Source organism: Phocoena sinus, chromosome 15 (assembly GCF_008692025.1).
Source record: "Phocoena sinus isolate mPhoSin1 chromosome 15, mPhoSin1.pri, whole genome shotgun sequence".
In the NCBI taxonomy this organism is placed as follows: domain Eukaryota; kingdom Metazoa; phylum Chordata; class Mammalia; order Artiodactyla; family Phocoenidae; genus Phocoena; species Phocoena sinus.
The window spans coordinates 67,681,418-67,694,984 of NC_045777.1; the positions used below are offsets into that span (position 1 = coordinate 67,681,418).

At 50.4% G+C, this 13,567-nt stretch overlaps 1 protein-coding gene across 3 annotated transcripts in view; it reads right to left on the reverse strand.

Annotated features, from left to right (window-relative positions):
- Nucleotides 1-13,567, reverse strand: part of EARS2 (glutamyl-tRNA synthetase 2, mitochondrial) — a 21,332-nt gene continuing 7,765 nt past the window's right edge. For 2 of the 3 annotated variants that reach the window (XM_032604593.1, XM_032604591.1), the window contains exons 3-9: nucleotides 12,885-13,074; nucleotides 10,122-10,594; nucleotides 8,883-8,991; nucleotides 6,257-6,410; nucleotides 6,012-6,142; nucleotides 1,348-1,483; nucleotides 1-899 (exon numbers count right to left, since the gene is read on the reverse strand). In XM_032604593.1, the coding sequence (XP_032460484.1) occupies nucleotides 816-899; nucleotides 1,348-1,483; nucleotides 6,012-6,142; nucleotides 6,257-6,410; nucleotides 8,883-8,991; nucleotides 10,122-10,594; nucleotides 12,885-13,074 (1,277 nt within the window). In that variant the 3' untranslated portion in view covers nucleotides 1-815. The remainder of the gene's footprint in view (nucleotides 900-1,347; nucleotides 1,484-6,011; nucleotides 6,143-6,256; nucleotides 6,411-8,882; nucleotides 8,992-10,121; nucleotides 10,595-12,884; nucleotides 13,075-13,567) is intronic. The other variant, XM_032604592.1, reaches the window with a different exon arrangement.

Sequence of the window (13,567 nt, forward strand, 5' to 3'; positions counted from 1 at the left end):
TCCAACACAGCCAAAAATAAATAAATTAAAAAACAAAACAAAACGAAAAAACAAAGTCAAACTGGGCCCGAGAACTGGGACCCGGGAGTCCAGGCTGCTGCCAAGCTGTTATGCATGGGCTGAGTTGTGTTCCCCTCAAAACTCACATGTGAAGCCCTATCCTCTCTGTACCTCAGAATGTGACCAAATTTGCAGACAGGGCCTTTAAAGAAGTGATTAAGTTCAAACTGGGCCGTGAGGGTGGGCCTTAACCCAATCTCACTGGCGTCCTCTTAAGAGGGCCTTTGGACAAACAGAGATACCGAGGGCACACACAGAGGGAAGGCCTTGTGAGAAGAGAGCAAAAAGGCAGCAGTCTGCAAACCAAGGAGCGAGGCCTCAGGAGAAATGAAACCTGCCAACACCTTGATCTTGGACTGCTGGCCTCCACAACTGTGAGAAAATCATTTTCTGTTATTTAAGCCACCATTCTGTGATATTTTTTCATGGCAGCCCGAGCAGACTAAAACATGAGCTGCGACTGTTCAGTGAGCCAGCTCCTAACCTCTGCTGTGTACTGTGGTGTCAGAACCATACATGAGGCCTTCCTTTCCAGCGTCAGGGAGGTGAGGGGGGCTGGGTGACCCTGGCCAACTGATAAGGATGGGCCTGGCGTGGAGCCATAAATGCACCTGTGCACCCAGAGGTTGTGTGTCCATTCTTGGTTCCTTCCACAAGCTTCCGACGGGCCCCAGGCCTCCTGCTCCTCCCCTCTGAGGGCAGGTCCCACAAGAACAGTTCCTATGGCCACCTCTGCTGTCCTGCACACCTTCTCTCTAGCTGGAAAGCACCTTCTGTATTCGTTCCCGCACTTCCTTTGGTCCCAAGGACAACATCATCTCAGCTACAGGAGGTCCTTGCTAAGAACAAAAAGAGAAAACATTGCCTTAAGATGCCTGAGGAATGGACACCCAACCTTGGTCTGCAGAAGTTACACCCTAGGCCAACCCCAGCACTGCTGCCTGCATCCCAAGGAGCAGAGTTTGCATTTTACGGGCTTTAATTTCTAAGGATGGGTCCCAGAAGCCTGATCTTGCTGGGTTGGTAGGTCCAATAGCCCCAGTCAACCGCCGGCTCCATGAAGGCAGGGAGCACATGTGTTTCACTCACTACCGTATCCACTGTACCTAGCATGGTGCTTACACACGGTAGGTACTCAGTAAGTATTGTCTGTTGAATGACTGAATGAGGGGGGTGGTCATGTTCCATTCATCTTTGCAGTCCCCAAACTGAGCTTAGTGCTGCCGGTGAATGTTAGCTGAGTGGATAAATGAGGGCTCCAGGGCACAGGCCAGCCACCCGCCTCACCAGCTGTCCACTGAGGGCCACTCGGAGGAGCTTCATCACGTTACTGTGCTTGGTGCCTTCCAGACCTTCTGACAGCTTCTTCAGTTCTCCGTTCAGCATGTCCTGAGTTAAACTCATACCGGGTCCTTCTAAAAGCCTAGAAGAGGGCCAGTCTATAAGGGGCCAGCATGGGCCAGTGGCAAGTGGGTGGAAAGGAGGACTTCAGAAGATTCATCCATCAGCTACAATATACATTAACAGCACAACCAATGTTCAAGCCTGCCTTGGGGGTGGCGGATATCTACTACCCCCATCCCCATCCTAGCTGCGGAAGAAACAACCAAGAGACTACAAACACAGAGAATCCAAGCAAGTGGGCATAAAATAGGGAAACTAAGAGGAAACCGTAAGAGGATTTACTGATTACTACCTGTGCCATGTAATCTCCATGCCTCAGTTTTCTCACCTGTAAAGTGGGAATAATAATAGTGTCTGCACCTCACAGGGCTATGGTGGGGCTAAGTTAAAACTTGTAAAGCACTAAGTACATTGCCTGAACAGATGGTAAGTACTTGAAAGTATGAGCTCTTATATTTCAATAAAAAGTTAAATATTAGCTAATATTGATTACATCCAAGAGCTCAGAGACATTGCAAGAGGATCCAAAAAGAAACTTAGGATTGGGTTACACATAGGATGGAAGAATGAAGCCCTCCGGGAAATGATCTGAAACACAGCTTCAAGACTTCTGGGGGATGTAGCAGAGAAGAGCAGAAAGAAGGAAATCAGGAGACCCCAGCTCCAGTAATGTCCCTGCCGCCAACTTGCTACAACCATTCTTTGCCCACAAATGAAACACTTAAGGAACTACAACAAGCCAGCAACCATTCCCCACTTTCCTGGCAGTCCAGCTGAGACCCTCTCCCCAAAGCATGTTTGAGGTCAAGAGAAAGTCCCCAATTAGTCAGAGCACGACTTGCAAAAACTTCGTCCCAGCCCTGATTCTGAGTTAGAGCAAGAGACGGGAGCAGGGCAGGGGGAGTCATTCCACACGGAAGAGGGACCGAGGCTGGAGATCTTCACTAGTGCAGACGATCCTCGATGCCACCTCTGACACCATCTGCTCCCGAAAGGGCCCAGACACTCCATTCCCCACATCAGCTCAGGATGGAGGGCTACCGGCTCAGGGACTGGGTTCATGAGGAATTGAAACAAAAAGCCTTTTAGTGCAGATTTCCTTACTCACTCCAGTACTTGAGCAACTCAGTTTCAATCTGAGAAACATAATCATTCTTGTTGCATCTTAAAACCGGACCACATGATTGCTGCTATTTATGAAATGGAGAAGAGGAAATATTGAAAATATGAAATGTAATGTGGTTTGCAGCAACATGGATGGGCCTAGAGATTATCATACGAAGTGAAGTAAGTCTCAGAAAGAGACAAATACCATATGATATCACTTATATGTGGAATCTAAAATATGACACAAATGAACGTATCTACAAACCAGAAACAGACTCACAGACATAGAGAACAGACCTGTGGTTGCCAAGGGTGGGCGGGGTGGGGGGAGGGAAGGATTGGGAGTTTAGGACTAGCAGATGCAAACCATTATATATAAAATGGATAAACATCACAGGAGCACAGGAAACTATAGTCAATATCCTGTGAAAAACCATAATGGAAAAGACTATGGAAAGGAATATGTATAACTGAATCACTTTGCTATATAGCAGAAATTAACACATTGTAAACCAACTATACTTCATAAAAACCCAAAAATGTAATGTGGGAAAAAACCAAACACACTCCTCAATGTCACTGTGGGGAAGCAGGCTGCCAAGGAGCTGGTGAGAGTGACAGGCCCCAGGCAGCCAACATTGGCAGCCAGGGCATGTTAGAGCTGGTCCAGGCCTTGGTGTGGGCACAGAGGGACTTCCAGAGATCCGGCAGCTTCTAAATATTTGGGCGTCAGCTTTCCTGCCTTCAGTGGGATCCCCAGAGGGTCTCTAAAATCTAATCCCATGGCAGGGGTGGGGAGGTAAGACATTAGCCCAGTGAACTAGAACTAACAGCCTCGTGTGGAATGTCTTAAGTTAAGAGAGTATTATTACTAATAATACCTCTTGGGAATTTATCCTGGAGATTTACTTGTAAGGGTGCTTAATGATGTCTATTCAAGGTTACTCACTGTGATTGTAACTGCAAAATTTGGAAGCAATCCAAATGTCCATCAATAGGAGATGAATTATATGAATCATGGTAAAGTGGTATAAAAAGGGAATAGCTGTAGCCGAGAAAAGAATGAGGATGCTCTTCTAAGCCCTGGACAGATCTAAAGATAAATTGTTAAGGGAAAAACAAACAGACAAACAAGCAAAAAAACACATAAAGACACTTAGGGAAATACAGCCATTATTTTGTAAACTTTAAATGAAGTATAATCTATAAAAATACTGAATCACTATGTTGTACATTTGAAACTAATATATTATAAATCAACTATACTTCACTAAAAAAATAAAAATAAAACAAAAATCCCACCCAAAGACAACAGTGTTATCATATCGTATTTTTTTGGCCACACTGCTCGGCTTGCAGGATCTTAGTTGCCCAGGGCCTGAACCCAGGCCCTTGGCAGTGACAGCACTGAGTCCTAACCACTGGACCACCAGAGAATTCCCTGTATTGTACCTTTTATGTAAAAAAGCTGAAAACTAAGGGTTATTTAGATATAATTATGAATAGTAGTAACATCCAGAGAGGGTTCTGGAACGGGGCAGACAGGGGACAAGGATTAAAAATGGGACTCCTGATATATACCTTTCAAAATAATTTCTAAGTTTTAAACCTCGAGGTTCAAGAGGTTTGAATATATTAATAACAATTAAGTTTTAAATTCAAAAAACTGGAAGAATGGAGCTGTATACACATTTCCTTGAATACACAGACATTTCACAAAGGAAACTGCTGTTTGGGACTGCCTTTCTGTTGGGGGCTGAGTAGGAGGGAAGACTTGTGATGGCTGCTTGTTATCAGGGGCTGTCCAAGTACTTTACACCAAAGATAAGCAATAGAGAATATGATTGGACATACGGTCTCTCGCCCCAGCCAGCTTCAGTCTCAATCCCTGCTCCTTCGATTTACTAGCTGTATTATTTTACACAAGTTACTTAACCTCTTTGTGCCTTGATTTCCTCACCTGTTAAAATGGGGCTAACAGGAGTTCCTTTATTAGGCTGCTCTGAATTCAAGTGTACACACACACACATAGCATGCACACGTATCCGTGTACACATCTAATGTATATGACATATAACACAGCATGCTGTAGGCACATGTGTAAGCAAACCCACACAAGTGTTTGCTATTATTATCTAATTTAATCTTTATAACTCTCTCCACAGGCCCTAACTCTCCCTGTGGAACTACCCGGCTCCATCCTCAGCCCATGTGCTTTGGCTGGGTGGGGGTGGGGGGGGTCCACTCAGGGTCCCACATATGACCTAACCTAAGCCAGTCAGCACATCATATTCTCCAGGCCTCAGTGACTAGTTCGGAGACAGAAAAACCAGGCCAATCAGGCCCCATCAGAATGAATCTCAGGACACAGCTGGAGCCGGAAGCTAAGGTTTTGCTGTCTTAACCACTACAGTGGAGACTGTGAGAGGCTGCTTCTGACCCCTGGTATCCTTTCTCCCTCTCGTGTACTGACACAATTTTCAGCTGGGCACCTGGTCCCCAAGGTAAAAACTGCATTTTCCAGACTCCCTTGTAGCTTGGAGTGGCCGTAAGACAGGCGTTCGGGCCAGTGGGATGCGGGTGGAAACGAGTGTGTCACTTTTAAGTCAAGTCCCTAAGGGGGAGGAGTATCCCGTCCCCCTCTCCCTTTCCCTCCTTCCTCCTCTGGCTGAATTGTGAGCCACCACGGACCATGGGGACAAGAGCAAAACCCAGGGATGACAGGACCCTGGAGATGTGGAGAAAGCTCTTCAGCCCAAACTGCCTGCTCTGGATGCAGGTAAGGGAGAAAGGCGCTTGTCTTGTCTGGTAGAGCATCCCACGCTCCATCTACCCGATACAGAACCCCTGCAGAAGGAGTAGTGGGCGTGGAGGAGTGTGGGGGAGAAAGTCAAAGGGGCAGAGGGAGAAATTAGGTCTTGGTGCCATATTTTTGGCCCCAGCTTTAAGCTGGACCTCAAGCTGGCTCTTCTCCTAGCCTCTGCAATTACGTACACCAATCATTCCCCCCTTGCTTAAGCCCGTTTTGGTTGCACTTTGTGCCCTCGTAATCTGGAGAGTTCTGCTACTGTTAAAATAAGACCTAGTATCATCTCCACCCTATAGGTGAGGAAATGGAAGCTCAAGGACGTGCAGTGACTTGGACAAATCGAAGCCCCCTGGGCAAGTGAACTAACTGGGCCAGCGAGGGGTGGGGCAGGAACCGAACCCAGGTGGGTCCGATCCCAGCGCCAGACCACCGCCTCTTCCCGGGAGAGCCTGGGCTCCTCAGGGTCAGCCCTTCCGCCAAGAGAGCCGTGAGTGATCGTCTCACCGAGAACCTCTCGCTAGCTCTGGGGCTGTACTGCAGGCCTGACAGCCGAGCCCTGGAGTGAAGGGGCCCTGGTGGGGAGAGAGGAAAGGGAGGTGCAGAACCCTGAACTCAGCCTGCGGACACTCACCCCAGCACACGCTTGGCGATGACGTCCACCTTCTCTGAGACGGCACCCAGCTGCGCTCGACTCACAGCAGGGCGAGTCCACAGGTAGGAGTGCGCTGGGGAGACCAAATCCTGCAGGTGGCAAATGTGACCCTGGGGGAAGAGGCGGTCACTGAACGCCCTGGGATGGGGCTCTGATGCAGCGGGAGGGGGAGGAGTGGGGCGCCACCCGCTCCCTGGGTCCCCCCCAAGCCCCCGACACCACACCTGTCTCAGCAGGATGATCCTCTCCACATAGGCTGCGTCCAGCACATCCCTGTCTTGCAGCTGGCTCCCGAATGCCTCCTCCACGAGAGCCTGTAGCTTCCCCACCAGCTGGCGTCTCTGGGTCTTATCGCTCACCAGCCGGCGGAGGTGCAGCCTGCCGGGGAAGCCAAGGGACCGTCCTGCCACGGGCATCTCCAGCCTCGACAACCCTCTTCCCCAGTGGAGTGGGTGGGGTTTGAAGAATGACACCTTCCAGCTGGAGCACAGAGGAGGGTGCCGAAGGTCTGCCCGTCCCTCTGCTCCCCAGGGCCTCTCACATGGCCCACCACCCTCCTCTGAGCTACCTGCCTGGCCTCAACAGGCACCTGAGTTTACAAAGCAGAACCTGGCGGTGCCTGCCTCCTCGCAGAGTTCAAAGCGTGGGGCTCTGGAGCAAAAGGGCACAGGTCGAGAATATGGATTTCTAGGATTCAAAGCCATGTCCAGATGGCACAGTTCTCTGAATTCACAGCTCACAGTTAAAAAGCTCAAGTTTTCCTGTCAGGTCAAATCTTTCCCTTTTCAAAATTCTTCCAACCGCCTTGTTCCCTCCTTCAGAAGCAGCAAAGCCTCTAAGACTCCAAGCCTCAAACCAGGCCCTGTCAGTCCTGTCTCTGGGCTGCCCTCACCCTGTCCCCAGCACGACTGGAGGGACCCAAGAGAGCGAGCAGCGAGGGGCCGAGGGCCATTCTGTAGGCGCCTGGCCCCCTGTCCCTGACGTAGAAGAAAGGCAGGCAGCGAGGGACTCATGATCATCTCATGGGCTCTGGGACTGCACAGGCCTGTGGGTGAAGCCAGCTTTGCCAGACGTCTGCAGCAAGTTACACAACCGTTTGGAGCTCAGGGTGCTCGTCTGTTACTGTGGGAACAACGGGGCCTCCCTCACAGGGCACTGGGCAGAGTAAACGAGGAGCTGTCTGTAAAGCGCTGAGTACCAGGCCTGTGTTACTGCCACACCCGGCAGTTGGAGACGGGCAGGGAGTCTGAACAGAGGGTGGAAGGATGAGACCGTCTGGGAAGCCATCTGGAGCACTCACTGGCCCAAAACCATCACTTTCTAAAACGCATGAAGAGAAATCACATGAAATTTGTACTGAAACTGTTTCTAGGACCTCCTTAGTAGTTAGATGAGACAGTGGGAAGAAAGAAATCAGGCTTGAGATAGTCCACGGCCTGGGACGTAGCGAGTGCTAGATAAATGTTAGTTACCATCACTACCTCCACCACACCACTAGCACTGCTATGACAACTACTATCTTTACAACTGTTACTGAAATAATCATAGCAGTGGCTTGATTACAGAAACAACTAAAGAGAACAGCTTCGGCTGCACAAAAACTGAGGGCATCTATCCCAGGCAAAAGCCCACTGCCGTCTCCCTCTGGCTCCCCCTCACGCTTTGCGGAGGACTGGAATGGGTCACAAAGTATCTCCCCTGTTCCGACTCCATTTCTCCCAGGGATATCGCTTTCTCCATGATAAGAAAGGTAGAGAACAGGCTGCATTCAATGTGCACGCTGTTTGCTCCTGAATGCCCCACTCAAGAGATGCCCACTCACAGTGGTTAAGAATCCGCCCGCCAACGCAGGGGACAGGAGTTCGATCCCTGTCGATCCCTGTTCGATCTCGGGAAGATCCCGCATGCCGTGGAGCAACTAAGCCTGTGTGCCACAACTACTGAGCCTGCGCTCTAGAGCCCGTGAGCCACAACTACTGAGCCCGTGTGCCACAACTACTGAAGCCCATGCACCTAGAGCCCATGCTCCACAACAAGAAGCCACCACAATGAGAAGCCTGCGCACCGCAACGAAGACCCAACGCAGCCAAAAATAAATAAATAAAAATAATAATTTAAAAAAAGATGCCCACCATTACTGTGTGAACTTGAACTTGGGCTGGTTATTCAACTTCCTGACATCTTGCTCTCCTCGTATGCACACTAGAGCAAAATCATACAACTGACCTTAGGTCTGATGCGGGAAGTACATGAAGTAACATCCTTGACACACCCGCAGTCAATGTGAATCCCCTGGGCTCATGTCATAAAGCACCGAGAAGAGCCTGCCCCCAAACCAAGGCTCAAGAGAAGGCATCAAAGAGTCCCTGGCCCTTAAGTATGGACCTGTCCTCTGGCTTTCCCTCTAATGCCCTTAGCCTGAGACGTGGCAACAGTGATCCGAACTGTAACTGTGGCTGGAGGTTTCGCAGGGAAGAACTACTTGAAATGTAAAACAGATGCCACGAGACAGCACTCAGTTACTGTGTTGGCTGGGTGGGGGAGGGGCTGAGCAGGAATAATGGTGACCACAAACACCGTACCTGCCATTTTACTGAGCACTTTCTATGTGCAAAATAGTTTGAGGCTTAATTTAACTGAACAATCACCTAAGGTGAGAAAACATTTTAGAGAAAACAGAGGCTTGAGGAGGTCAGGTGACTTACTGTGGTCACATGGCACCAGACACCTGAGCCCATAGTCAAAATCAAGTGTGTGTGACTCCAGAGCCCACTAGACCTTCCACCGTGGGGACCCAGCATCAGTCGGTGAGCCCTTTTCTCCTGGGGGTGCTCCAGATTCCCCGCTCACCTGTTGAATCCTGGGAGCTTCTCCAGGTCCAGCAGGGCCGAGTGGCAGGTGACCCGGGTCAGGTCAAACTGTGTGATCAGCTCTGGCAAGGTCCTGCCCATCTGGTTCTCTGCAAGTGAGGCAGGCCCAGCTGCTCAGCACCCACCCCCTCACCCTGCCATTCCACTTTCAATCACAAGGGAGGCTGCCCAAACAGATTCAAATTCTAGTTATTTTATATACCAAGGGCCCGAGTGAGCTTTCATTTGCAGAAAGGGTTCTGTCACTAAAGAACAAAAAGCTTGAAAACAATCCGGCTAAATCAACCCTCATGGCCCTCAAAGACACGAGCTGCAAGAAGAGCCTGCTCACTGCCTGGCTGCGCCCCAGGGATCCTGACTCGACTGGTTTTGGATGGGGTCTGAGCAGGACTGTATTTCACAAGCTTCCTGGTGGATTCCAAAGTGCAGCCAGAGTGAGAAGAGCTGAGCCACGAACTGCTTCTCACGAGCGGTGGCCCCATCTCACGCAGTCAGTGGGCATCCTGGTTAGGCTTGAGCCTCTGCCACAGCCCTCACTAGCTGTGTGACTTCGGCAAGTTACTCAATCTCTCTGAGCCTCACAAGCTTCTAACAAACAGTGGGGATAATAAATACCCCTCAAGGATATTTTAAGGTTTAAATGAGATACGAGCAGAAAAAGCAGGAAGCAGACTATGGCCACATTTTCAGAAATCGTCCCCCCTCCAAAAGGTCATCCTATTTTGTGCATCATCAAGATGTGGGCCCTAAGTCTTTGGTCAGCTTGGAATAAACTAGGGTCATAGTAATCCTAGTCATACTGTCAGGGTACCTAATTGTACTTCTACTAATAATGTAATTACAATAATTACAGGATCTGTAATTTTTGTGCTGTTGTGTGGCAGATACTGTGCTGGTGCCTCATAGGCAGGAGCTCAGTGAACCCTAACTTAACCCTGTGAGGTAGACACTTAGCCCACATTCTACAGATGAGGCAACCGAGGCTCACAGATCATAAGATCCTTGAGGACAGGGATTACATCTACCTTGTTCACCTTTGTAGCCCTAGCACGTAACACGGTGTCTGGCTCAATAAACACTTGTCAAATAAGAGAAGGAACACGTATAAGATCACACAGCCAGTGGGCGGCACAGCTGGGACTGAAGGCCAGGCGGCCTGACCCAAGGCCCTGGCTCTTCAGTGCTATGGTCCCACCAGGACCTCTTGGGGAGTGGGTACCTGCAAACCCTGAGCCGCAGCTGGTGATGATATCGAGCAAGGCATCTGGCAGGAAGCCGGCAGCAGCAAAATGCTCCAGGAAGATGTCCCCTTGCCTCTTGGACAGTTTGCTGCCATCCCTGTTGAGGAGCAGGGGCAGGTGGGCAAAGCGCGGGGGCTGCCAGCCCAGGGCCTGGTAGAGGAGCAGATGCTTGGAGGTGGAGACCAGCCACTCGGAGCCCCGCAGCACGTGGCTGATGCCCATGTGGTGGTCGTCCACCACGCAGGCCAGGTGGTAGGTGGGGAAGCCGTCGCTCTTCAGGATGACTGGGTCCCCCTCCACACTGGCCACCTCATGCCGATTCCAGCCGTACACCAAGTCCTGGAAGGCTGGTGCCTCCCCCTCCAGGTGGAAGCGGATGGGAGGCTTGGGGTCTTTGGCCAGCTTCTGGGCCACCTGTGCCTCGCTCAGGCTCCGGCACCGATTGTCATACCTGTTGGGAAGCAGAGCAGCACAGTGACTAAGAGTTACTAAGAGTAGTGGTGACGGGCGTGAGCCCTACCTTTGCCTCTGATAACTGTATGACCTTGGGCAAGTCATTTACCTCTTACAGCTGTCTCCTCAGTCTTGAATGGGGATAATAAGGTTATTGCGTGGGAGAACTAAGTGAGATAACATAGCACAGCAGTCACGAGCCTGTTTCCCTTCTTCCTCGCTAATGAGGAAACGTCAAATGTCACCCAAGGGGGTGAACCATGACTGATTTTGTCAAGCAGGCAATCTCATTCCCCTAAAGCATTGACCCATCACTGAGATTCAAAAAAAAGTATGCTTGTGGGGTAGCGGAGGATGAAGGTTCTGGCAAAGATTTTCTCTCTAAGTGAGAGGAGGGCGAGCCACAAGGTGCTGCAGCCACTTGTAACTGATGGGGGAGGGGGGCAGCAAGGGAGGCAGCAACAGGCCAAAATAGAGTCCCGCCTTCTCAAAGCTGCTGGCTTCATCCTGGAGTCACCCACCTGCAGACTTCTGCAGAAGAAGATGAATGTCTATGTGGTTTATGCTTTGGCTACTCAAAGCGTGGTCTGTGGACCTCCAGCGTCAGCCTCACCTGGGAGCTTGTCAGAAATGCGGCATCTCAGGACCTGCTGGACCCACCCTGGACCTGCTCAATCAGAAGCTGCCCGTTAACTAGACCCTCAGGTGATTCTTCTGCACATTGAAGTTGAGAAGCTCTGGTTTGTCCCTTTTAAACAGAGTATTTGTTACTTGCTCCCAAAAGCATCCTAAATGATACACAAATGTAACACTTGTAAGTACCATCCTTGACACTGAGCTAAACGTTCAATCGTAAATGGCTGTATGGGACTGCCCTCGTGGCGCAGTGGTTAAGAATCCGCCTGCCAATGCAGGGGACACGGGTTCGAGCCCCGGTCTGGGAAGATCCCACATGCTGCAGAGCGACTAAGCCCGTGTGCCACAACTACTGAGCCTGTGCTCTAGAGCCTGCGAGGCACAACTACTGAGCCCGTGTGCTGCAACTACTGGAGCCCATGTGCCTAGAGCCCGTGCTCCGCAACAAGAGAAGTCACTGCAATGAGAAGCCCGCGCACTGCAATGAAGAGTAGCCCCCACTCGCCACAACTAGAGAAAGCCCGCACGCAGCAAAGAAGACCCAATGCAGCCAAAAATAAACAAATACATTTATAAAAATAAATAAATGTATTAAATAAATAAATAAATGGCTGTATGGATCCAGGATAGGGCATGATCGTAATTTTAAAAAATAATCTTCTGTCAATGGGCAAGTAGACCGTTTATGATTAAAAAGGCAATGCTGCAGCGGATGGCACGACCTTGTATGAACATCCAAGCCCTTGTCCAAATAGTTCACTGAAACTGGAACTTGAATGTTATGATGCTGATGGGAGTACAAGCTAGCAGAGTGCCTCTAGACAGCATCTACCAAAGCTATAAATTGACCTGCAATTCCAAATCTAGGGAGGTAATCCAACAAACACACTGCACATGTGCCAAATGATGGACGTCAACATTATTCATCACCGCTCCCTTTTTTTAGTAACAAAAGATTAGAGATAACATAAATGTTCATTAGAAAGGAACTGATCAAGTGAGTGATGACACAGCCCTGTGATGGAATACTATGCAAGCAGAGGAAAATTTATGGACTCATACAGACCGATCCTCAAGACAGTAAGTGGGATCTGTAAACTGCATGACACGTATCTTGTGGGCTACCATTTGAGCGGGGAAGAAGAGAATGATCCCTGCCTCATGGTGTTTTTCCCGTGTCCTCCCTGCCCTTGAGCGTGGGCTGGACCTAGTGACTTCCTTCTGATGCACAGAGCACAACACAGCCGTAAGATGTCACTTCCTTGATTAGGTTATGCAGAAGCTGTAGCTTCCACCTTCCTCGCTCTCCCCTGCCTTCTCCCTGGCTTGCCCTGAGGAAAGCCAGCTGCCAAGCTGTGAGCTGCCCTGTGGAGAGGCCCACATGGCTTGGAACAGATGCCTCCAGGCAACAGCCTCGGAGAGGCATGGAGGCAGATCCTTTGAGAGTCCAGCCTCGAGGTAACTGCAAGCCTGGCCAAGACCTTGATGCAGCTTTGAGAGCAACCCTGAGCCAAAGGAGCCAGCTAAGCTGTGCCCAAACCTGACCCACAGAAACCCTGAGATAAGCCAGTTGGGGATAATCTGTTACACAGCAAGAGCTAACGAACACATCCACCCCTGGGGAGGCACCCATGACAGGCTGGGGCTCTCACCGGGGTGTCTGGCGGTTCCTTAGGGCCTCCCTCTTCAGGAGCTCCAGCCGCTGGGGTGAGCAGAAACACGGGTACGCAGCGCCGCTCTTCAGCAGAGCTTCGGTGGCCTGGGCGTAGAGCGCAAGTCGCTGAGACTGCAGGTAGGGCCCTGCAGGACCTCCCCGGCGGGGGCTCTCGTCAGGGGGGATGCCTACAACACAGGCAGAGAATAATCACCAAACGGTAATAACTACGATGCACAAGACACTGGTTCCCAGGCACTGTTATAAGCGCTTTACACATATAGCAAAGCGTCTAACCCTCCTGACAATCCATGAGCCTGTTACTCTTATGATTTCCCTTTTCCAGATGAAGAGTTAAAGCAGAGAGGTTAACGCTCAAGGTCATGTGGCTGGTGGATAAGGAGTCGGATGGAGGTGCACTGGTTCCACGGTCCATGCTCTTACAGGCATGTCCTCTCCCTCCATCCTTGCCCTGGGGAGGGAGAAGCCAGCAGGTCTGGAACAGGGGACTTGGGAGAAGCAGCATAGTTCAGGGACAGCCCACTCAGCCCGGCTGGGCTCCTGGCCCTGCCCCTGACTCGCTGTCACGAGGGATAGTGCCATGCACCTTCCAGGCTGCTTTTATGTTTTGTGATCGCTGTTATAAAGCTCAAAACCACCCCACCCAGTAGGGGCCGTTAT